Source organism: Corvus cornix, chromosome 1 (assembly GCF_000738735.6).
Source record: "Corvus cornix cornix isolate S_Up_H32 chromosome 1, ASM73873v5, whole genome shotgun sequence".
Taxonomy (NCBI): Eukaryota; Metazoa; Chordata; class Aves; order Passeriformes; family Corvidae; genus Corvus; species Corvus cornix.
In genome coordinates this window covers 76,954,406-76,979,268 of record NC_046332.1, presented here as the reverse complement: position 1 = coordinate 76,979,268, position 24,863 = coordinate 76,954,406, and the positions used below count along the sequence as shown (strand labels likewise).

Sequence of the window (24,863 nt, the reverse complement as noted above, 5' to 3'; positions counted from 1 at the left end):
CCCTGTTCTTCAGGCTGTGCTGGTTTCAAACTGGGATTGGATGAGACCATACATTCTTCTGAGAACAACTTAATGCAGTCTTCCAGTTTAAATGCTTGGAATTATAAAAGACCAGGTAATTTGCACTAAGTGGGTGAATCAGCAATGAGTTGCACATTATTTCCATAGCAGCAAATAACTGAATAAACAATAAGAGAAATGAAGCCTATTTTGTATCCACTGTCATTGTCATCAGGTACTGGTTATTTACAATTTCTTACTGTAAGAGCAAGTAGTTCAAATCCCATGTTGCTGGTATTTTTCAAGCCATTTTACCAAGTAATGTGAGACATGCAGGTTTTTGTACAGCTTACTGTATTTTTTGTTTCACCTTTATGTATTTTAAACAGTTTTAACATGTCACATACAGATTTTTAGGTGCCTGTTGAGGGATTTCCTTTGTATGAAGTACCCAGTGGGGTACTTCCTGTGTAACCCAATAGCAACAGTCACTAAAGCCTAATGTCAGTTCTCTTTACCTCTGTCCCATTTCAGTGCAGGAGCTGTTTCGTTATCCTTGTCCTCTTAATTACATCAGGGCATCATGCAGCAAGTCAAATATATTTGAACATGAACTTTAAGTTGGTATTTTTATACCACAGAGATGGACTTGTAATTGACTCAGCAGATACATATGCACTACTATAAATTCCATGCATAACAAGGAAATAACTGATTCTCCATATCAGAGGACAAAAACCCCAAACCATTATTCAACTGTTTATTTTATTTTCAAAATATTTTTCTAAGCTTATACTTCCACCCTGCTGCCTGACTCTGCAGCAGCATTTCACATTGATCTGCCTTGGTATTCCATGCTTGAAGCACACATTGGAAAACTTGCTTTAGGACAGAAGTTAAAGGTTCTTTAAGAAACCTTAATTCTCTTTAATTATGATTATCTGTGTGAGAGTATTATGCAGTATAAAAAGTGGTTAATTCATGCACTGATTTCATGTTCATTTTCTATAGCTTCTTTTTAAAATTGGATTACCTCTACTGGCTTTAAAAAAAGAAATAACTCTTTAAATACTATTTCCTTGAGATTACTGGAATGGTTAGAATATAATTTTATAAATGTAATTTGCTGGAGATATTTTGAAGATGTAAAAGGTTTCATGCAATTTTCTACAGTGTTTTATATATTTGTAAAAAATGTTCTACAGTATTTCTTTTTTTCTGCATAAAATACTACTTTCAAAGAAAGCTCTTTTTTTGAGATATAGAATGGTTTATAAAATAAGAAAGGTCCCACAACTACATTCACTACTTTTTAAAGCAGCACTTTGAGTCATTAGCATATCATTATATTTTTAATACTAAATCCATGGATTGTATATGTTGTACAAAATATTAAAAGGTACCACTGGAGAAAAAAGATGATTATTCTCTGTTCTCCCTTTTAGTATTACACAATAACCATTCCTGACTTGGTGAACAGGTCCAAAGCAAAAGAATGGCAGCAAGTCCTCAAATGTCTTCAAGCTGTGAGTGTTTTTGCAGGGAAGCAACAGCAATATTCAGAACGAGGCATCTGCTGTAGGGTGAGGTGTTGAGGTGCAGAGAGAGCTTATTTTTTATTTCCAGTCTCTGTGCTCTGCCCTGTGAAAGGGAACATATCCTGGTTTAGAATGTTGCCAAAACATGGGACAATTCAGTAAATACGCAAAGGAGTATTTAAACTATTCCAATGAAGGGATTTTACAATTTATATTCCTATTACAGTGTCTTTTCTATGTCTTGATCTTTTTGCTATTAGCTGGTAAGTTTAACAGAAAATCAACAAACCAGGCATTAGTGCAGTATTGTTGATGAGCTTTAGGATGAAAAGTATTTCTCAGTAAGGTTCCTTTTAACCTGTTCCCTGAATCAAGTACTTTCCTTCAGACTTCATGCAACCATAGGATACTGGATTGGAAGGGACCTCAAGGATCACCTGCTCCAGCCTTTTTGGCAAAAACACAGTCCAGACACAATGACCCAGCACCCAGTCAGGCAAATTTCAGTGTCCAGCACTGGGGAATCCACCATTTCCCTGGGGATATTCCACGGGCTGGTTGTTCTCGTGGTGAAATCAGCATTCAACAGCGCTTCTACAGGTGCTGTACCTGACTTCTATACATCCAGGGTTCTCTTCCACACAGAATGTGGCTGCTGCCTCCTCCTCCCCTGCCTGCAGAACTGCCCTGTGCATTTCTGCACAGCTCCAACTTCAAACCTGGAGAGCAGGGTGAGGAAAGAAGGGAAGACAAATACATAGCAGTGCTTTCTTGTCATCATAAATATCTTTATTGTGAAAAATACCATAAAATAATTCCCACAGTTCTAGAAAAAACAGTTCTTGCTTTTTAGATTTATGATTCCATATAAAGACATTTTATAATTTGAAACATTTGATAAATCTCTGGCTAGTTTTACTTATCCTTCTTAAAACATGAAACTGCTACTTAGTGATTTGCTGAGGGCAAAAAAAAAAAAAATTATTCTCCCATTTATTTTGTTACAGCTTTATGGATAAAAGTGTGGATTACAGAGCAAACAATACCTTACAATAAGGCACTTTTAAATACAACTAACCTGCTATGCTATCGTGGCTAGTTTCCAGCAAAGCTCCTATAAATCACAGCCCTAAACAGAAGGATAATTCTTGTTCCAAACACTGGTCTGAAAACTGAAACAATAACAAGCTTTGTTTTTTCTGCATATGTCACAAGTTTGAGCTCTTCAGTTTGTAATTCACTTTGAATCTCTTTAAATACTGATCAGTTATTATACCAGTATTAAGCATGTACCAACTATGCTCCCCCCACCTTCATTTTAAAACAAGTTGGAAACTAGTTTATTAAAACTGAAAGAATTCCACAAAGTTTGCATCTACATACAGCCAATTATGGTAACGCTGCTTCATGCACATCTCAGGGTTGACAAACTACCGAGACATTTACTTCAATGTTCAGTTACTGAACATCATTGCACTACAGACACCCACGAATAAATAAAAAGGCGAGTTCAGCCTCCTTGCGTGTCTCCTGCACCATTAACACTCAGCAGGGTACCGGCGCTTCATGTTCCAGAATCACGTCAGGAAATGCAGCGCCAGAGCTGGAGAGCCTTGCAAGGGAAATGGTTTCTTTTTAACATTACTTTGTCTGTGTTTCCAGAACACTTCAAAGCCCTTCAAAACAGCACTGGGGTGGTAACACTTCCTGTAAACAGCAGCTGCTCAATACTAGGAAAGCCTTGTTCCCCACTGTCACTTTTTGCTATTGTTTCCAAGAACCTGTCTTCCACAGAAGGAATCTGTGAACAGCAATCATGCATTCAGCAATCAGCATCTACTGACTACATTCAAGCCTTTTTGTTCTTAAAATGTAGTTTTCCCATTTCCATTCATTCATTTTCAAAATGCACATGGTCCTTTTTTGTTCCTGAATGCTCCCGGTGTACAGCAGAGCTGTGCTGCTGCCTCTGAGAAACAAAGCGACACTGCTCCAACATCAGTGCCTTGGATGAAGAATTTACTCATGAGGGAACATCTTATTCCTTCTCTAGAAGAAAAAAATTAAACCCCAGGAAACAATTCTCTCAGCTCAAGCTTTTAAAGCTGCACAAGGGCAGTCCTTTGAAAGAAGACTTATTCCCAGCACTCCCCCGGCCCACAAGCACAGCTGTCTGTGGTCTTTACTGTGACTTCCCGCAGCCCAGCCACTCCTGCATGTACAAGAGCAGACACATTGCTCACGCGGCTCATTCAATACTCATGTAACAGCAGCCCCTCAGGGGCACAGGGCTGACAAGGGCTGCAGGGGGACACGGGACAGCCACCACTCACAGGTACCTGCCCAGCTTTAGGTACTGCCAGCAAGCAGCAGGTGCAGAGGCCAAGCCCACGGAGCAGCAGGTTCCTCACTGTGCAGTGAGTTCCTGTGTCTGAGCCCCAGCCCCTCAGAGCCATGCCAGCCTCTGAACAGCCCTGAGCATCCCCAACAGTTTAAGCAAAAACGTTTCCAACAGGTCGAAAGCACAAGCTGAACTTGCAGAAAGTCATTCAACTTGGGGAACATGCAACAGTGGAGAGTGGGATGGTTTTGTATCATAAATTTTTAGATACCACTATACAAGCTCCTCAGTTTGAAGATAAATTTGTGAACACTGACCTTTAAACTGCTGTTGAAAAACACTTTACAAAGCCACATGGCCTTGCAATTATGGTGGTGAAGTACTTGAGGCAGGAGCGAAGGGTTCTGCTTCAACAGCAACTTCATCTACAGTAAGAAAAGCCCCCTTTCAGACTGAAGGCCTTATTTGCCAATATCATTTGTTTTACTGAGGCTGCTTAGGTTTTCAAGTGCCAGGAGTTGAAGCGAGAGAAGATTCCTATCAACTGATTATTGTTTTCCAGTTAAAATCCAATCAAGAGAACACTGACAAACTGTAATTCCTGCATTCCAAGAAAATGGCTTCTGATGAAACTCAGTAATTATGTCAGTAATTATGACAGATGCAGTTACAGAACGAGAAGACTCCTCACTCCTACCAGCTACAGCCCTGGTAACACCACACAGCGCATTCACACAGTTGCACCAACTACACCAAACCCATTTTAAGTACGTGCATATAGAAGAAAAAATAAAAACAGACTTTTGGCTAGTGGGAAGCGAATCCCTGTTTTTGCACACAGCTGTCTCTGCAGTACCTTGCACATAACATAAAATTACTACAATTTCATGTAGTACTAACTCCCTGTTGTATCACTCAGCAGAAGTGAAGTTGTATTACATGCTAAGGCTGGAGTTAGTATTAATTAACTAATATTCCTGCAGTACACTTGCCTCACAAGCTGTCTCAGTTCTGAGTTTATGTACAGAACTAACGAACTGCTGCAGAATCAGGGAAATGTCACATAAAATTTTCTGCTCAAATCTCAAGCAGGTATTTTGTTAAAGTGCAAACTACTCAAAAATCATACCTAAATAAACACCCCAAATCACATTCAAAAAAGAAGTGTTTTGAAAAGCAAGTCTTTCCACCCACCCCCACCTCACTGCTGAGGGTTCCACCAAGGAAATCACCCCAATTAATTTCAGGTTAGTGAACAACAAAGTGAGCAGGTATTTCAGATACAGGTACTCCCAAGCACTCTTTTTCCAGAGCGATTGTTGCAACTGGTTCAGCGCGCAGCCTCTTCCCCACCTCTGTCACTGCCAACGCCAATCCAGCAGGTGGTCACTTGGGTTTCCTCTTAAAAATACTGGGAGATGGATCATTCTGCTGAGCACAACCAACAGTTTGTTAATGTAGAGACTACTGTAACTACCCTTGCCATGTTTATTAGGCCCCAATCCAGAAAAATATTTACATGCATTTTTATCTTTAAGCGTATACTTGAGTTCTAAATTTAAGTGTTGTCCTAAGTAGCATCTTACTGGCTTTTCCATCCATAGGAATAAACAAGTCCTGCATATCCACAGCAAATACATAGGCAGCACAACCCCCATCAGTGTGAGCTTGTCAAGCTCACCACAAAGTAAACCCAATGAAAGTAAAAAAGGAGCTTTCTTCTAGTGCAGTAAGACTCTGGGTTAAGGACAACATTACAGAAATTATGATTTTGGGTCTTGAACTGAGAGACTCTTTATTTTTCAATGAATTAAGTAAAAAACAGCAGCAGCCACCAGAAACAGTCTTGGCTCTAACTGAAGTGAAATTTGAATGTAAATGGTCCTCCTCCAGAACCAAAGGGGTTGAATCCTTGCCATGTGTTCCAGTTCCTGTGGAAAGGGTTGTTGCCGCCCTGCTGACTCTCCGCGTCCAGTGGGTCCTCTCCCGCATCAAACTTCCGCCTCATTTCTGGAGGAAACAAAACCAGGGTGGAATCATGGCACAGTAACAATGGGGTTTTCCTGGAATACTTCAGTTGCTGTTATAATCTAAATGCAGTTTGTAATAGCACTTGAGGCAGAAGGAGATGCACATATCCTTTATATAAGCATATCCGGAGTTTGTCAATCCTGGAAATCTCTACAAGATGATATCCCTAGAAGAGACCTTCAAAATATAATTTTTATTTCATTTTAACAAAAGTCACTGAAACATAGTAATTCCAGATTTACATGACTTCATGCAACAGATTGGATACAAGTATTAGTGCACTGCTTTCTCAAGATGGGTAAGGGCAGAAAGCAGCATAGAAGCTGCAGTGCTTCTTATGACTTACACTTGTGTTTTGACCTTGATGCAAAAAAAGTAACTAAAAAAATGAAGGCACTGCATCATTACCTGGGTCAGTGAGGACTTCTTTAGCAGCTGCAATATCGATGAATTTTTTCTCTGCTTTCTTCTTTTCTTCCTCACTCTGGAAGTTATCAGGGTGCCACTGGGATGCCAGCTTTCTGTAAGCTTTTATGATTTCTTGCTTTCGAGCATTTCTGGATGAATAAAATTACGGTAACTTCATTTTCTGATTGCTTATATGCCACACACTAATGAAGTTTAAAATAAACACTGAGACACTAATTAAGGGCATCAGGAAAGTTATGAGGTGCTGTTAACCTTCTGCAAGTGGCACTGAAGATTCTTTACACAAAACAAAGGAAGCAAGTTGCAACCTTAAACAAAGGTTCCTCACTTTCTCCTTCACCACCTGTTTACTTCCCTCGGAAAGATGCTACTGCCAGTGACTCCCCAGAATACAGCTGTCAGTCTGAGGAATTTAACATCAGGTGAACAACAAAAAACAGAGATCAAATTAGTTCACAACTGGAAGGACAACCAATACTAGTTCAGAACTTTGTTTGCTCCTCATTAGCAGGGGAAGCTGTTGGTTTCTCAAGGTTAATGGCAGAAGGATTTTTGATACCTTTCAGTCTGCCACAATTTTTTGTTACTTTCAGCAATTCTTGGCAGTCTTCATTTCTTCCCCAACTAATTCACATGACTCAGGATCTATACTAAGAATTTCTTCCCAAATAATTTATTTCCTCTCTTCCTGCTGTTGTTTTCCATTCTTTCTAAAGGAATTGTTAACAAATGCTACTTTACAAGTTGAACACTAAAAATTAGTACAGCAGAAGAGTGAAGATAGAAAGATACAGAACAAAAATTAACACTCAGCAGAACAAATTCAAGTGATCAACCCTAAACGTACTGGTTTAAATAACCACCTTTCACATCATCATCTCTGGAATTAATAGCTCACCTTTTTACTCCCAGGATTTTATAGTAATCCCTCTTCTGTGATTGCTTCAGCATTCTCTGGGCACGTTCCAGCCCTTCCCGAATCTGCTGGTCATTTTCACTATTGGCTTGAGCAGTCTCATAGTCTTTAATAGCTTTTGTAAAAAAGTCAATGAAAAAAGGTTACACAACTCTACAAACTTCCATTTAAAGAACTCAACAAAACTGAAGATTTGTTATTACCATATATAAACAGCAAAACTTTTGTTTCAACTTGACATATTTTGGGGTTTTTTTCTAAATTAGAAAACCTTGGAATAGAAGAAATTCATGTTCACATATGCATTACGTGACTTTCTTTAGGTTCATCACACTCGTGGGAAATGAAAGAGAAGGGTGGGTACCAATGTAGGTCACAACATTCTCTAGATGTTACTTCAGTCACAAGGATGAACATAATGAGCATCTAGGACTGGGAGGAGGAAAGAAACCAAGAAGAAAAATTCAGCAATTAATACTTGAAAAGCCCTCTGCACATTAGTCCCACGTTGTTGTTCAACTGAAGGATGAATTAACCAGAGTCTTTAATATTTATTCTTCTCCCCCAGTCTGTACTCAATCAACACAATAGAAAGTCTCTTCCTCTTTAGTGACTATAAAGACAGATTTCAGACTACCACTAAGTTCACACTGTTAGCAAAAGGCAAATATTGTGCTTTTTTACACCTCTGCATGCATAATATGCAGACAGTTGTATTTTATGGGTTTTTTCCCAAGGCATGCTCTCACTTTTATTTCAAGAGTTGCATTTCTCAGAAATGAAAGCAAGAGAAGAAATTTTTAAGAAATTTAAGGTCTACACTTCTTTAAGTAAGTTCTATTATTATTGCAAGTGCTTAACACACCAAGTTTATATAATCTTTAATATCAAAATTTATCAAGGAAGCAAGTTGAAGTCTTTAATGAGACTGCACTTCTTTCACTGTTATAATCCTGAAGGTCTCATTTGCAGATCCAAGTCTCTTCGGTTTCTCAAGTTACACAAAGTACTTGCATCAGATTATTTCCAAGCAGATGCTATTTCTCAGCAGGTGTTACATTTGTTTTTCACTGTTTCTGAGCAAGACAGCAGGAAGTGCTAATGAATTTGTATTACCCAGACATCTGATACCACCACAATCTTGTTTCAGTTACTGAAAAAAAAAATTATTCCAAAAAGTATTGCCAGAGCCCAAACAATTTCCTAGGCTACTACAAACCAACCAAAATTTCTATTATTTTCACATCACAGGACACTGCCTTTGCTGCTTAAAGAATTTTGCCTTCTACTGGTATTTTTAATAATTTGTCCAGTCATTAAAAAAAAAAACCCAAAACAGGAGTGTGCCCAATATATGCCATCAAAACTAATAAAAGCAGTGAAAATGCAAGGATTTCATTATGCTGATTTACTGCTCCAGTAATTTTAAGCACCACTGAACTTAATCTGCTTCAGTAATACTGGGGAGGTGCCAGCACAACATCCTGCCAAATGCAGGTCAGATTGCTCGGCCTCACGGAGCACCACATCACCTACAGCACCATTGTGGGAAACCTGCTCAGGGGTCAACCACTTGCCATGACAGTATCGGATTTCCCTTCTTTTTCTCTTAATCAGCTTCTTTATTTAAGAACTATAAGCATTAAGCACAAAGGAAGGTGTTTCAGTGCTGCACACTGCAGAGGGAATTCATCCAGTACACTCAGCAAGTACACACTGCACTTTTGCTCTCTAATTTTGACTGCACACTACAGTGCAGGGATTTTCATCTTTCAGAGGGCTAATTGCTCTCTCCGTCTGCGAGGTGAGGGCTGGAAGCAGGTGGAACAGGATGGCAGCTTCACGACCACAAGAAGTTTGCTATGAAGCCAGGAAACTTATTACTAATTCCTAGTATGTCAGGTGAGATATTTAATCAAATATTTTGAGCCATAATTTCTAAAAGCAGTAGTACCTCACAAACAAACAGAAGAGCCACTGCTGCTTCTTACCAGCCTGATGTTTCAGAAAGCTTCCTTTCATGCTGCTCTGACATGAAAGGAACAACTACTTCCCAGTGTCATTTTCAACTTAAATACTTCAGTCAAATCTAACTCTCATTATTTCAATACAAGAATCTTCATGATCTCTCAATAGGTAATTACACTGTATCTCTAAAAAACTTCACTGGTTTTGGTATCTTGCCTGCATTTTTAAAATGGAGACAGATTAATTCTGCATGTGGAATGATTTGATTACCCATCAAAAAATCCCGAGTAACTGCAGACAGCCTACATCCATGCCAAGACTGTTACAGAAATAACAGAACCAGTTTATGCTCTTACTGAAACCTCTACAGTAGTAGAGTGGGGAGGGGAAAAAAAAGAAAACAGAAAAAAATCAGTACGTTGTGACCAATTTTGAAACAGCAAGGCAGTTTTTTTTCCTTCTTTGACGAAATTTGTGCTCTAGGCAGATAGACTCCTGTACTTACGAGGTATGCCAAAAATGGAGTCATTAAACATCTGTCTCTGTAGACAAGCCCTGGATCTCATGTGATTATGAAGTAATTAAAACCATTTGATGAACTCAGCTATACATAGTGAACTGCATCTTGAACACTTAACAATAATTGCCTTCAAAGTTCTGAATTACAAGTACTTTGAAATTTTCCTACCTTTAACAGGAAAATAGGTGCCTCCAAGCTTGAAAAATTTTTTCAGGGAAGAATGAGAATGAGTTTGCCCCTTTAAATATAAGACTACAATTTTAATTGCTCTAGTGTCCTCCACAGCAAAGAGAAATCAGCCATCATTTTAGTGCAGTTAAAACTGAAGGATAAATGAAGACACCTTCAGGCAGATGAACGTTAATGGGCTGTAATGCTGCTGATGAGGGCTCTGCTGGAAGGCAGAGTGTAACCACAACCACCTCACTGCTGTCAAGGGCAGGAGGAAGGCACAGGAGATGCTACAGAACCTGGAGAAGCACAGTTCTGCTCTAGCAGAACTTGAAACCAGGCTAGGCCAAGGCCAGCAGGCTTGACACAAGAAATAACCTCTCCCAGATCCCAGGCACGTCCTCTCTGTTTCCTTATATCCTGTAACGGGGAGGCATCTGCCCCAGCACAAGATCAGGTTGGCTCTCCGCATTTGTGCGGAACTTTTCTTCCCTCTAATTTGCAAGAGTTGAGTCACTCTCCCTAGAGGTATTTAAAAGTGATGCAGATACGGCACTTGGGGACATGGTTTAGTGATAGACTTGGCAGTGCTGGGTTAATGGTTGGACTTGATAATCTTAGAGGTCATTTCTATCACTCCGTGTAATAGGATGCATTGTACAGAAACTCCATATGGAAAATGCAGCCTTCAGGAATAGAATCAGTTTGCTCTCTGAGCAACTTCTTCTCACGAAGGAGAAGCAATGGCTGTTAAGTTCCTCTGCCCTCAGCACATGCTAGGGAATAGAACAGCGTTATTTCATCCTGCCATCTCAAGACACAAAAATGAAGCTCCTAAAACGGATTTACATCACCCTAACTTTAATTACCTTTTACCTCTAAACGCAATTCTCTGACATTGCTGATTATATAAAACATGTCTGAGGTGAGTAAGCTGCGCAGTCTCATAAAACATCCTGAACACAGTCCACTGTTGTAAAGACAACTCTGGTGTAGATAAAACAAGTACATTCCACTTACACTAATCAAGACAAAATTACCACCAAGTATTTTTGTAAATCTGCAACTACCAGCGCTAATTAAGGATAACACAGTGTAGAATCAAAAGTGCATGTTAAAGAAAAGGCTTTGAAACACTGACTACATTTTGAACGTCCACAAAAACATATGTGCCAATGGCATACAACTGTACCTTCCTCATACATGTCTTCCAGCAAATAAGCTTCTGCTCTGTCTTTCAGGGCATTCACATTGGTTGGTTCCAGCTGCAGAACTTCTGTACAAAGTTTGATGGCTTCTGTAGCCTGCTGATTCTAGAGAGGCAAAAGTAAAATAAAACTCATGTAGTTGTGGGGGTTTTGTTTTGTGTCTGTCTTAAAGACATTTACAGAGGGAGATAAGCAGAATTACCTTTGATAAGCAGTGACAGATCCTTTCTTTGGCACGAGTAGAATAAACTGTGACTTCTGGTTCAGTTTTCATTACAGAATCATATTTACTGATAGCATCTTCATACCTGTTTAAATCATAAAGCATAATATCATGAAATGTAATCACTATCTTAGGGTGTTGCGATTTATTTTAAAATTCTTAAAATTCACATATTTTCCCATTCTTCTAGCAAAAGACCTTCACTTGAATAGCCTTAAAGGCAAGGTGTGAAACAACAGAATGAAGAAAACTTGCAGGCACTTCAAGAATTACATCCCCATTCCCTTTTCTGTGCTGTGATACAGAAGAGCAGGCATTAGGCGTGTCAAGCTTATGCAGAAGGTAACGACTGCCATCTGTCACCGTGCACAGCCAAGAGTCTCCAGATTTGCCTCCTGTCCAGCATGACTCTGAACTTCAAAATAAGCATCTCCTCCTCTGATACCTGAGATAGACCCAGTCTGGAGTCTTGCTGTGAGCACTGCACTATCTGCACACTACAAAAGGTACCTATTCAGTTGGACTCGATCTTGAAGGTCTCTTCCAACCTAGTGATTCTGTGTGTGATTCTGTGTATTCACAGAGATACAAAAAAGCTCCTTATGGCAGCTTTACTTAGGCATGTTTTCTCCTTTTCTTCTTCACAAGTCACATCGTAAAGCGTAATTTTGCTATGAAGATCTCAAAATGCTAAAGTTACATGGTTTGAGCAAGAAACAGATTAGAACATTTACCTAAAAATGCAAGAGGGAGATTGAACCCATGGGTTGCTACAGGCTGGAGAAATGCAAGCTCTCAGACTCCTTGAAACTGTGCTGATACTGGCTAAGTAAGTGAAAAGAGTCCCAACAGACTTCTGGCTTAGTAAAACTGGCATCAGTTGTGCTTATTCACATTCCTGATGTACTTCATTTAAAAAAGCCACCTTGACAATGTCTAAATGATTTGTTAGGGATCCTTACAGCTGGATGTCATGTGCCTGGGAACACAAAACTGAAGTAAAGCAAGAACTACAAGAATACAGAGGCACTGTCTATCATTTAACAGGGTGCATAAAAGAAAAAAAAAGCTTATCGGTCAGAACTACTTCTACCATCAAGGTAGTAGAGTTAGTAGGTGGTTTTAGTCTTAAGATACAGTCCTTTGATCACAGAATAGCTGAAGTGGGAAGGAACTTCTGGAAATCACCTGGTCCAACCCCACTGCCACTCAGGGCCACCTCTAGAAATCTGCCCATAACTGTGTCCAAAATGCTTTTGTGTAACTCCAAAGTGGGGAGACTCCATAACCTCCCTGGACAACCTGCACCACGGGAAACAAGGCAGTGTAAAAAACATTTCCTTATGCTCCAAGGGAATTTCCTGTTTCAGTTTGCACCCACTGGCCTGATCCTGTCACAGAACACCATCAAGCAGAGCCTGGCTCTGGCCCGCTTAGCACCCTCCCTTCAGATACGTTGATGAAATCACCCTGTAGCAGAGAAGTCTCAGAGCGAATACTCTCAGCCACCCCAGCCTTTCCTTGCAGGAGAGAGATTCTCCAGTCCTTCCATCATCTTAGTGGAACTTTGCTGGACTTTCTCAGTAGCTTCATCTCTCCTGCACTGGGAAGCCCAGTGCTCAGGTGTGGTCTCATCAGTGCTCAGTAATACTATATGACAGCTGAAAACTCCCATCCCGGGAGTCTTACCAGTCTTACCACCTGCTGCAGAAAGAAGTTAAGTATGCAAGGGGGAGACAGTGGCATCAGAAGGAATCAGAATAGAATTGTTGCTATGCAAGTCAATATTTATTTTAATTGTAATTTGAGAACTGTGCTCAGTTATGCACTTCAACTGACACATGCAAAAAGCATCACTTTAATCAGCTCCTCAATCAGTACGTTGGTGCCTCAATTGTGGGTTTTTTCTTTTTTTTTTCTTTAATATAGCAGTGAATACTTACCTGCCTTCTCTGATTAATTCCTCTGCTGACTCGATCTGCTTGTTGAGTTTCTTTACTTGCTTATAGAGAGAGAAGCACTGCTTATGGTCTTGGTCCAGTTTCAGACACTCCCGGACCTCACTTTTCACAGGGAGGTAAGGAGAAGCAGGGGGGAAAAAAAAAACAACCAAAAACCTAGGTCACCACATATCATGAAATTTCACCTAGAGACACACTTGAGTTCTTCACACAATCTCTCCCTTCATCCAAAAATTAATATAAAGCGAGACTAGCAAGAATCTTCCAAAACATAGGGATACTTATCTGGTTTTGGTTTTAATTCTTTTGTATTGCCAAACACATTCAAGATTAAATGTTACATTAATAACTGACTAAAGAGCCAATGAAAATGGTGAAAAAAATTATATTCAGCAGTTCTCAGATAAATATATATGAAAATTACTATCAACTGTAACTCAGATATATTACAAAGTTCCTGTGTTGAAGCGTATTTTGTGCTGCTTCAAACAGATAAAGCTCAGCTAAGAGTCAAACCTCCTTGATGGAAACTCAGCCAAGCCTGAGCCTGACGTTTCACTGTGAAGAATGTTTAATCAGACTCTGATTAGGGCAAGTATCTCTCAAAATAGCCAAAAGTCTAAAAAAACCCCAAAACCCTCCAGAATGCAATCATATGAAGGAATAAATGTTTTGGATCCCATCGTCATCATAGCACAACCACGCTGTCAATTTCAGGAAGACATTACAAAATTTTATTTTGTTCCTAAACACAGACAAAAATATCTTCTTATTTGAAAATAATTAGGCCTGTAAGCGGAATAAACTAACGGAAGGACAAGAGCAAGCACCCAGCCAAGTCCAGGAGCTATAGAACTCTTTCTTAGCATATCTCACTATGCAAAAAAATATTGGTATCAGGTAAGAATACAGGAAAGAGGCTTATCCCTTCATTCTGATTCCATTCTGTTCTTCAACAGTGCTCTCAATTGTACTTTTTAAGTAACGAAAATACCACCTATACTTCAAATCCCTGTGCAAAGTGATGGCCAGCTACCCAAAGGCATCACAGAAGTGACCTATGAGCTCACAAGATTAAGTAAGCTCTGGAAAGGGGATGCCTAATGCAAACCAATTACTTTCATGTTTACTTTTGGCCAGCTATAAAATGAATTTTTGCAATTATAATCACATGCAGCTTCCATCCACCAAGGAAGGAAACTCAGGCTTTTTCAGTTCTCTTCACCTTATTGAAGGGATTCTGTGGCAGAAACCATATTGGAAGGATTCTGGAGATGAAGGCAGCACATCTGAAATTATGATTGGCAGAGAAACCACTTCTGTGCAAAAGGAAGCTGCACCATTTTTGCAGTTAGGCACAGAGTACAAACTGAACAGTCTGGATTGGGTAAGGGCAGTTATCTGCCAGACTGACTAGGGACATATGGGAGTAAGATCTTAACTTAGTATGAACAAAAGGATAGGGCATTATCAAAAAGTTATCCAGGACTGTCTGCAGGAACGAAAGGCAAACAGCTCTGTACCTCGAGCTCTTCATACTTGGATGCTCCTGTATTTTTATTTATATTTAAGCTTGTAACCTTAAAGTATACATTTTCTGTTTGCATCTTAAGCTTAACTTCAACAGAGGTTTAAGGTTAAAAAAAGGCTCCACTAAAGGAAGTTTAGAGAAGCGTTTCCTTGTAGGATGGAGAAATACAATGAAGACAGCACCTCTAAGCAACTCTGATGGACAGGTACTCTGGCTTCTGTTTAAGGAAACAAGATCCTGGAACCATTGATGGCTGGTCTTGCCAAGAATAAACATGGGTATCTTCACTGCCAATTCTTAAGTTTCTAGAAAGGAACTCCCTTTATCAGATCTAGACCACAGTTTCTTCTCCATCCAAACCTCACACAATAGATACTTCATGGTTTATCAAGATCTACATATTTTCTGTCTCAATTATAATGATTACAGCGAATAGTAAAATTACCTGAGAGATAATTCATGGTCCCCCAGCTGATAATATATTCTGCTGATTTTATAGAAGGCTTCAGTATTATCATTCTTTAATTTGGCAGCAGCTTTCAAGTCACTAATGGCTTTGCTTGGCTCCCCTTCCTTTATATAACACTCTGCTCGAAGTTCCCGTAGCTCTGCATCCCAAACACAAACCTTGAGAAATCAAAATTAAAGCTTGTTTTTGGTCCATAACACTTCACTTCTTTTCCTCCCCAAAAGAAAAATCCCATTTAATTTCACTTTGCCAACTGCAGTAGCATAAGGTTCAAGCTGCATGCAGAGCTCCTGAAATTAGCATCTCTGCTTCCTGGTGGATGCTGTGATGCACCTGCCCAAATAGAAAACAAAGGCCTGAAAATTTTGTAAATGATTCAATGAACTCATGCAGAGAGATGAATTAAATCTACTGGCATTGCTTAAACTAGGACACTCTGTTGAGCCTCCAGGACAAGATACCAGAATCATAAATTATTGTATCTTTCCAAAAGAATAGAGGTAATGAACAGCAAGGACCAAGCTGTCGGTTGCCCTCCAGGAAGAAGCCTGTGGGTAAGATGCAGCTCCACAAAGTTTGACCTTAATATCTGGATTTTAAGAATAAAGAAAGGCAAAAATGTCACAGTAAGGCAAAAATAATTACTCATAAGGAACTGCCTATCAAAATTTGGTTTAGGGAATTAAATCTGTGTCTTATCAGTTGTTTGGAAACTATCATTCTAGAGGAGGCTTTTCTGCTTTTCCACATTGCCTCCCCATAAACCAATGCCCACACTGTGGCAGCTTCTTCACCAAAAGCTCCAAGGCTGTAAACTCCAAGTCAACAGCACCAGTTTGTATGAGCAGAGTCATAGCAGTTAGCTGTCTTTTAGTACATATCTATATGACACACAGAATTCCCGCATGATTGAGTTATTCATGCTTACACTACCAGGCTGTCTATACCAATTAAGATTCAACAAATACAGATATCTAGGGAATAAGCTGAAAATTCAGCTAGCTATATACATTTTTAATTTTGTGGGGTTTGTCTTTTGTTACTTCATTTTCTCAAGACAAAAACCGTCTGCATATATGCAATGAAAAATCCAGATGAAAAAACCTACAACTCCTGTATTTGGCAAAACTTCATTGATTTCAGAAAACCTTTTTCCCAGCTTCCCCAATACCAAACTGTAGAAAAATAGGAAAATATAATCAAAAAAGTTATCTGTAACAGAAGTTTCACTGAAGTATCTTTAACACAAACTATTATTTTGACTTCTTTTGCAGTTAGTGCTCAGCCTTCTCCACTCTCCAACATCACTACAGACCCATGGTGCTCAGCAAAACTAAACCAGTTACACTGAAGTTATTTTCACATCAGTGAAGAACTATTAAACAAAAACACACAGATGTCAGACAGAAGCTCTTACTTTCCTTTCACAGTACCATTTGACTTAACACTTACTGCCAAGATTTCATCAAGAAGAGAAATAGCAGCTTCGTAATCCTCTTGCTGGTAGGCAGATAATGCTTGTGAATGCAGGCGCTGCAGCTCATCAGATTTTGTCAGCTGAGTCTGGGCTTCTTTTTCCTCATTATTGCTAGGATTGGATTTGAGCTGCAAACATGAACAAGGAGAGAGACTCAAACGCTTGTTCAAGGATCTCTTTTAGTCTCATTAATAATCGTATCACGGAGAACTGACTAAAGCTGCAAATAAAGCAAAATTAGTTTCAAAACTCCACTGCAAGCATTTCTACCTCTAAACTTCAGAAGAAAGAAACATTTTGAGATTCAATGCAAGATGTCAGAAGTCAGAGAAATCCAATTCCTCGTGCTTGATCATTCACCACTGGACACTTGATACACAACAGTCACTGTCCCCCATCACCTGCTGGAAGTTGTGGACCTCTCCTTTGTACACTAATTAATTCACCTCTGCTGGCAGTTACTAAACACTGAATTCCTCAGTTGCAGCAGACAGTGTAACCATGCGGCATAATCGCATCTCACACTTTAAGCACTACACATATTTATAACTTCATGACAGAAATAAATGAAACATGTTCCAGACAGTTATTACTGTGAAGTTGTGTTTCTTACATTTTCCTCACAAAGAGTGGCTACAGCAGCAGGGTAAGAGACTACAGCTTAGGAAAAAGGCTCAGCCAGACATTCACGCATTCTGTTTCTTAATGTAGTTTTAAACAAGTCTAAAGTTTTGTCTACAAGGATTTTCATTTCTCTAACCCCTCCCTCTGAGCAAGCAGAAGTGGTTACATTGTACTTGCCTCTTTTCATTTACACAGTTTTATCTTTTCAAAGAAAATTAAAAGAGCTTGCATGCAACTTTACTATCACCCAGGAAAATACATATGGGCCAGAAAGAATCTCAGCCATTCCCTTGCAAAGCCAGGATGTCATTTGCAGCATTACTGTAGCTTGAATGAAGCACTGGCTTCACACTTGTTGCTGATCAGAATGACTTTCAGAATTTAAAAAGGGACAGATCAGCATGACTTTATTTTTTGTTTGTTTTTAAATAAAAACTTGCATTATCTTGCATCCTATACACAGAATGTGAACTAAAGTCGCTCAAAGACATCTAATACTTTTTTCTTTCCTCATTTATCTTGAAGTGGCCTCTTCCTTTTTTCTCATCAGAAAGTTCTTGAAATACATGCTTTTGTGTGCTTATGTCTCTAATGTAATTCAACTTCAGCCCTCAGAAGTCCTTTACCAGAATTCCCCCTGGTTCTAACACCTGAGCATATGAAAGGAAAGTGCCTAAATGCTACATCAAAATCATGCACAGGTCCCACGCTGTGTGTTCAATTCCTCTGTATAAATCTTTCTGAATTTTATGCAGTTTTTCATTTTACCTGGCAAAATCAAGTTGTACTTAGGCCTGAAAATTCTCCTTTATTCCCTACACTGTCTTTCAGCAAGAGGAGAGCAACGTGATCAAAGAGTTTTCTTCTTTGTAGGCTAACTCCCAATGTAAGTCTCATAAAGCTTTTCTTCTGGTTAGAACTCTGCCTATAAACCCTTGATGCTGTGCATCCACTCTCCCCCCAAAATCTGGAGCTTGTAGCAGAGGCAAATTTCTGAACCTGTAATTTTAAAAACTACCAAGTCTACAAAACTCTCCGAAGTTCCAGCTGACTTGTCTGATTTCTTCCTTAATTTCTCTGCATTTTCTTCTTAAAAATTAAGAGCTTTTGCTATGGATGAGCTTTACACTTCCATTTAATAGTAACACTGCACTCCTTAGACTCATGGTATGTTTTTTGCAATGTATTTGGAGAAAATGTCAGTGGAATATGAAAAGCAATGTTACAGTCATGGAGGCAAGTCCAATAGTAATAAAAACTATTTGAGTGAAACATCCTAGGTAATTTTAGGTAGTACAACATGTCCAGTTAAAGAAGGGGAAATTTTTCAAGGTATCATTCAAACAAAGTCATGGAGTGTTTCTGTGCTACAGTATGATGAAAATATACACTCCTAAGTTCTTAGTAAGTAATTAGTGTATTGCTATGATCCATAAATCAGTAATGTTAACTAAAGCAAAAAGAAGGCTGTTTGTTGAGCTTGTGAAAAACATCCTGGAGGGAACCTCCATGGTTTGTGGTACCTAAGATCAAGTGATCCATGCACTCAAGGACAGTGCACAGAGGAAAGCCCTGCACTGGTAATATATCAGGTAACACAGCTATGACAGACAGATGGAAAAAAAAACCCAACAAAAACCAAGGAAATATTCAAATATCTTTTCTTCTTTAGCTGGGACGCTACAGATGATCACTGTACCACAGAGGAGTGTATTTGGAGACATCTAATGCTACTCTGATGTGGTTAAGAGAACCTCAAATACCCAACCCAAGATTGCCTAGCAACTTAATCAAAAGAGGTTAACTTACAGTGCCATAAGATGGCCTCTCCCACCTACATCCAAAACAGTATTATTACACACACCAACCAACCATGGAAAGCTGTTGTCCAACATACTTTGCAACAAGCAAGGGTTTAGATGAGAAAGCAATCTGCAGATGCGCAGAGTTCAGTCACTTGGTCTTGGCTGACATCTAGTGGAGCTGGAAGCTGTGCCTTCAGTTTTGAGCTCTGAAATGTTTGTTCTTCCAAGGCAGACAGAATTGTGTATTTAGGACACCTCAACTTACAGTACTTACTGCAATAAATTGCAACTGTGAGTGTTACAGTCAGTCTTAAAAAAGACTAGAATTTAAAAGAAATGTAACAATTCGGCCCTTTCCTCACTTTCCAATAGACAAGGCAGAAGTTCTCTCTAATCTTGTACCTTCTACAGAATCCACCAACTCAAATGCTTTTTGTTTTCTCTATAACATAAGCAGTCACTGACAACACTGTAAAGCATATACACAGGGCTGCCAGGATTTGCATTGCTTTTGTCACCTTTCCAGAAGGCCTTCCATCAGCCAAAGTATGCCAATATCCCTTTTATTTTCAGTAAAAATCACATGCTTACAGATAAAATGAACATTCCAGGGCTTTCATGGCTTAAGGCCTTAGACACGAGTGTTGATGCACCCACAGATCTGTCCTGCTGACTTCTATTAACCAGAAACTGTTAAACCAAACAGAAGGAACTTGATATTAAAGCATACGAACACTCAACCTAAGTTGTAACAGAGAAATAATTACTATTCATATAGTATGAGCAACAACTTTGTAAAATCACCAAAGGAAGTCTGCTTATTCCTTGTTTCATGTGGAAAACCTGGCCCATGTAAAGAATCTCATCATCTTGATCCATCTGTTGGCCAAAAGGAGAGGTTTCTAGAAATGCAATATTGCTTAATATGTGAAGGCCTAAGTCTGAATCACACCTTCTATCCAAGCCTCGTGATTAATTTCATCCAACAGGAAAGTACAGAGTACAAAAAAAAAATTATAGCTAAAAATAACACATGAAAGCTGGAATCTCAAGAGGCTCTGCTCCAAAAGGGAATACTGCATCCTTTGCAGCTAGGCATTCCCACTGCCTGTTCTCTCACACTAGCACTGCCTCATAAGACAGCCAGTACTGACACGCCACAGAGGGCAGGAATATACAAAGAAACTGCTTAGCAATCATTTAAAAATATTTAGGGTGCTCACCATGAAACTTTTCCCTGACACTATGAAATTAGATAGAAAGAATTTGAGGACATGAATGTTCTTTTCTTTTCATGAGTATACGTTAAAGGATAGGTTTACTGTTAGATATAAAGAATAGTTTCAATGTTTTTTTAAGTTCTACACAAAGCCACTGGTCTTACAAGCTGGGAAAGTTTGCCTGTCATCCTTCCCTCCATTTAGACGGACTAAATTTTTCTTGCTTTCTCTCCCTCAAAAATGAATGTATCTCTTAAACTGTTGGGATCCCTTTTAAGGAACATGACTACAAGAGAAAGGATGGGAAATCTGAAAGATTTACAAAACAAAGGAAACCTCTCAAAGAAACAGGTATTCTACTTAAAGATTTCAAAGTATTTAGCACAATTTAATCCACTCTCCAAATTAACCTATTACAAATTACTAGTTTAATATTGTTTGCTCATTTTGCTTGAATATACTGCACTTAACTGAAAATTATGCTCTTCAAAACAGACCACTTGACAATTCTCCAAGTACACAGGCAATATTGTTCATAGAACAAAGGAAAATGGAAATTAGATTGAGGACTAATATGCTATTTTCCTAAATCAGTTTCTGAGAAGAAACTCTCTTCTACTTCAGATTTAAAGCCTGACTGAGGACTGAAACCATTTGACTGACCAAAGGCAGCAACCAAATTTTTGCAGCAGGTTTGGCAACAGGGAAAGATTCTTGACAGTTGACTGGAGAAACAATTCCATATGCAGCATTAAGCAATACTTAAACAGTAACTGCAAAGAGATGCACGCACAAACTCACAATCAACACTGGTATTGCATAATTGCTACTGCAGCAACTGTGTCCTCAGTTAATCCAAGCTGAATGACTCTCTCCCACACTTGCAAACAGCAGGGCAGTGCTGCTATCAGACCACACACTCCTACGAAAGTTACTGAGGGAGAAGCAGCCAGAGGTGCCATTGCTACGTGAACTTCAGAACAAGCTGCTGGAGCTCTGCTACAGACACAAGAACTGCCTGATGCATTCCTACCTGCAAGAGCCATTCCTCACAGCTGTCCTGCATTTACTCTCACTAGTAAGATTTCCATTAAACATCTGCATCCACACGACTGCTTTTTCCATCCCTCTCTTCAAAGAGAGCCAACAAGACAGCACCTGTTACATTGCAAATTCTTCTTATTTTGGCTTAAGGGACACACCAGCTGTTCAAACTAGCAACTCTTGAAGAGCAAGCAAGAATGAAGAATGAATCTTATTTATATTCATATTTACATTAATTTTGTGCAATAGAGAGGAAACCAAGATTCACATTTCTGAGGAGTTTTTTTCTGGGGTTAGATCAGTTTACTTTTGCAGCATAGGGCTGAAATGCACAAAATATCCATCAAAACTAAAAACTGCCCAAGCGAGTTTTAGGTGGGTAATATCCAACTAGGTGTATATGGAAACTGCACGATTCCTGATCATGGAAAGAAAGTACTGTCAAGACATTCATGAAGATTGAGAACTCTACAGATTAGAAGACAGACAGAGGGATGCCACTGTAACATACTGATTTAACTGCTCAGTGACTAAATTAAGAGCCAACAATTATTTTGCAACTGGTAAAAAGAGACAGGAACCTGCAAAGCTTGATCCATGATGCCCCTAGTGATTTCCCAGGGAGACATCAACATAGTGATGTAAACCAGAGTTCAACTACATACTTGAGTCCCATGTCACTTATTTCTAAATGCAGGTTGCTCCCTAGTACAGCTGTCAGCAAGCAGAGATCATCAAGTGTCAGGCACACACAAAGAAAACTTTCCAAAGTGCTACATAGTTTCAGGCAACACCTCATTTCATCTGCATCACTATACTGCAACTTAATTGGTCGTTTATTCACACAAGGTTGCTCAGCTACTACACTTGCAAAGAACAGGAAAGACAAACTCAGGCCTAGATACCATATACTCTATAGAGCATCAAAACTGAGCTGTGACCTTGGCTCAGAACCCAAACTTAAAAGTAATGATGTTGTTCAACACTGGTCTCCAACTTACCACATTTTTAAAGTCATCCTCTGCTTCATCAAATTTTCCTTGCTTAAGCAGTAAGTGTCCTCTCTGTAATCTTGCCTGAAATGAAACATAACTTTTTATTTACAAATGGGAATTGAGCAAAGTATGAACACAAGTTTCATTTTAGTATACCTAACAAGCTGAAACAGAGATCATGACACCCATTTGTTGTCTTTTTGATTTAATAATGTTCTTGTAACACCTCTTTAATGGTAAAGAATTGCTCTGCACCAGAACTGAGGGACAAAAAGCAGACAGTTTTTATGGAAAGAACTCATTTGAAAAGTTTCACAAATCGAAGTGAATGTTGACTTTACACCACTTTCCTGATTATAACTGCTTACAGATTAAGTAAATAGCAGAAATAATAAACACTAAACGATTCCTATATTTAATTATTTCATTAAACTCTCAGAATAATAGGAGCTATGTAAAAAGACAAATTAATGATTTAGAAGACTTTGAATTTAACATTTGCTCCTTTATTGTGAACTATACACGCCACGGCCCACAAGAAAGGGAGGTGAATCAGTTGGAGAGGATTCCAGCATCACTTTCCAACTAGTGAGGCAGTCTCCACATACAGTACATAGAAGCAAGAAAAGGTAAGCCAATCAGAATTTGCAACAATCACACAGGAATTCTGTGAGATTGGGACAGTTCCTGTGGAGAAGAGATACCTCAAATCTAATGCTGATTAAGACAGAAAAAAACCCAGAGGCATCTGTGTGCTCTCTTCTCCCTGCCTCAAATGGCACAGCCTTGGTGAACAACAGAATAACCACAAGTGAGAGAAGAAAAGTGTTTAGTATAAATCCATGAACTTAGTAAAACTATCAGTTGTTCAAATAACTGTCTAGACTGTACTCAGCATAGCTGCAAACTAAGGCAGGTACACCACTGCTATTATTTTATCCTCTTCAAAGCCCTCTGAGGGATGATGTATTCTCTATTCCTGTTGAGCCAAGTCTGAAAAAAACCCCAAACCTTCTTTAAAGCAGTTTTTTCTTTACATGTGAACGATCTTCAATTCCAGTAATACTTACTGATGTGAAGTCCTGCTTTAACTCAACCACTTTACTTAAATCGCGAATTGCTGCTTTAGATTTGCCCATGGCTAAGTACACTGTGGCTCTTCTGTAATAAGCAATGTAGTTATCAGAGTCCCCCTCTGCAAATGAACAAACAGTAATCAGAACACTATCTCAAAGCTACTGAAATTTCTGGTACAGTGGAACTCTAATGACTAAAAATATATTATCTGACTTTTATGCCACTGGAAACAATGGTATACATTAATAAGACATAAAATTTGCAACATTACACAAGCAGTATTTTCTATGCAGTTTAATTATATAACAATAAAGATTACAGAAATACTGTAAATACCAAATAATTAAGAGTGAAGGTCAAATATGTACATGTTCTTCAGCTTTATACAGAATAGCCACTACATACTAATGCTTTACCTCCAGCTGCAGGCCTACATTTGAAAGCATGTTAATTCATCATTTTCCAGCCCAGGCACTGATCACCATATAGGATAATGCAAATATTCCCAAAATTACTAATATGTTAGTCCAATGTCAACACAGACACAAACTCTCGGTATCATTCATTGAAATAGCAGCAACTAGTGGGCACCAACATTCCCTCTCACCAGCAGACAAATGCACACACACAATCAAAACCTGAAGGCTAACTTCAGGGCCCACCCATTTCATGTTGTCTGCTGATCAAAATTCCAAGATCCAGAGATTTTAACACTCTCCAAGCTAGCACATACACATATGCCTATACAGGAGGCAAACATCAGTCTCTGAAACAAAGAATAATTTTCTTAACATTCTTCTTTATGCACTATTTCACAAAAACAGGTGACAGTTACTGTGGGCTCTCAAGGAAAAGTAACTTAAACCACCAAAACAACCCTATGCTGGAAGATAGGAAACCTTTTACTACGCTATTAAAAACATAATAATCCAGAATTTGCATACAAGAACATCCATATCTGAGGAACAGAAGTATTTTTCTTCCTCACATCATCTGAGGCTAAAGTTGAACTTCAAAACAAATGGAAGAAATAGCACTACCAAAAATCTTACGATCAGTAACCAAGTTTCATAGCCAGCCACCTCCATTACCAAAACACTAGTTCAGTTCTCACTGAAAAAGCTATCTGCACTCTTCCTCTACAATGTCTTGGCCTGTATGTCTTGACAATGCTAATCTCCAGAGCTGAAATTTAATAGGAACTCCCATGCTGTATCCCTCCTTTAATGTCAGCATTGCAAACATCAAGTAAACTCAAATGTTACTACCCTTAAAAAAAAAGAGCATTGAGTCCTAAATGTGGAGGCTAGGTACA

At 39.0% G+C, this 24,863-nt stretch overlaps 1 protein-coding gene across 1 annotated transcript in view; it reads right to left on the bottom strand.

Moving 5' to 3' along the window:
• Positions 1-2,302: 2,302 nt before the first annotated feature.
• Positions 2,303-24,863, bottom strand: part of DNAJC3 (DnaJ heat shock protein family (Hsp40) member C3) — a 30,519-nt gene continuing 7,958 nt past the window's right edge. Inside the window, exons 3-12 of the mRNA XM_039557509.1 lie at positions 23,542-23,666; positions 22,478-22,552; positions 16,759-16,911; positions 15,283-15,464; positions 13,289-13,408; positions 11,325-11,430; positions 11,107-11,227; positions 7,238-7,370; positions 6,319-6,467; positions 2,303-5,889 (exon numbers count right to left, since the gene is read on the bottom strand). Coding sequence (XP_039413443.1) covers positions 5,732-5,889; positions 6,319-6,467; positions 7,238-7,370; positions 11,107-11,227; positions 11,325-11,430; positions 13,289-13,408; positions 15,283-15,464; positions 16,759-16,911; positions 22,478-22,552; positions 23,542-23,666 — 1,322 coding nt within the window. The 3' untranslated portion in view covers positions 2,303-5,731. The remainder of the gene's footprint in view (positions 5,890-6,318; positions 6,468-7,237; positions 7,371-11,106; positions 11,228-11,324; positions 11,431-13,288; positions 13,409-15,282; positions 15,465-16,758; positions 16,912-22,477; positions 22,553-23,541; positions 23,667-24,863) is intronic.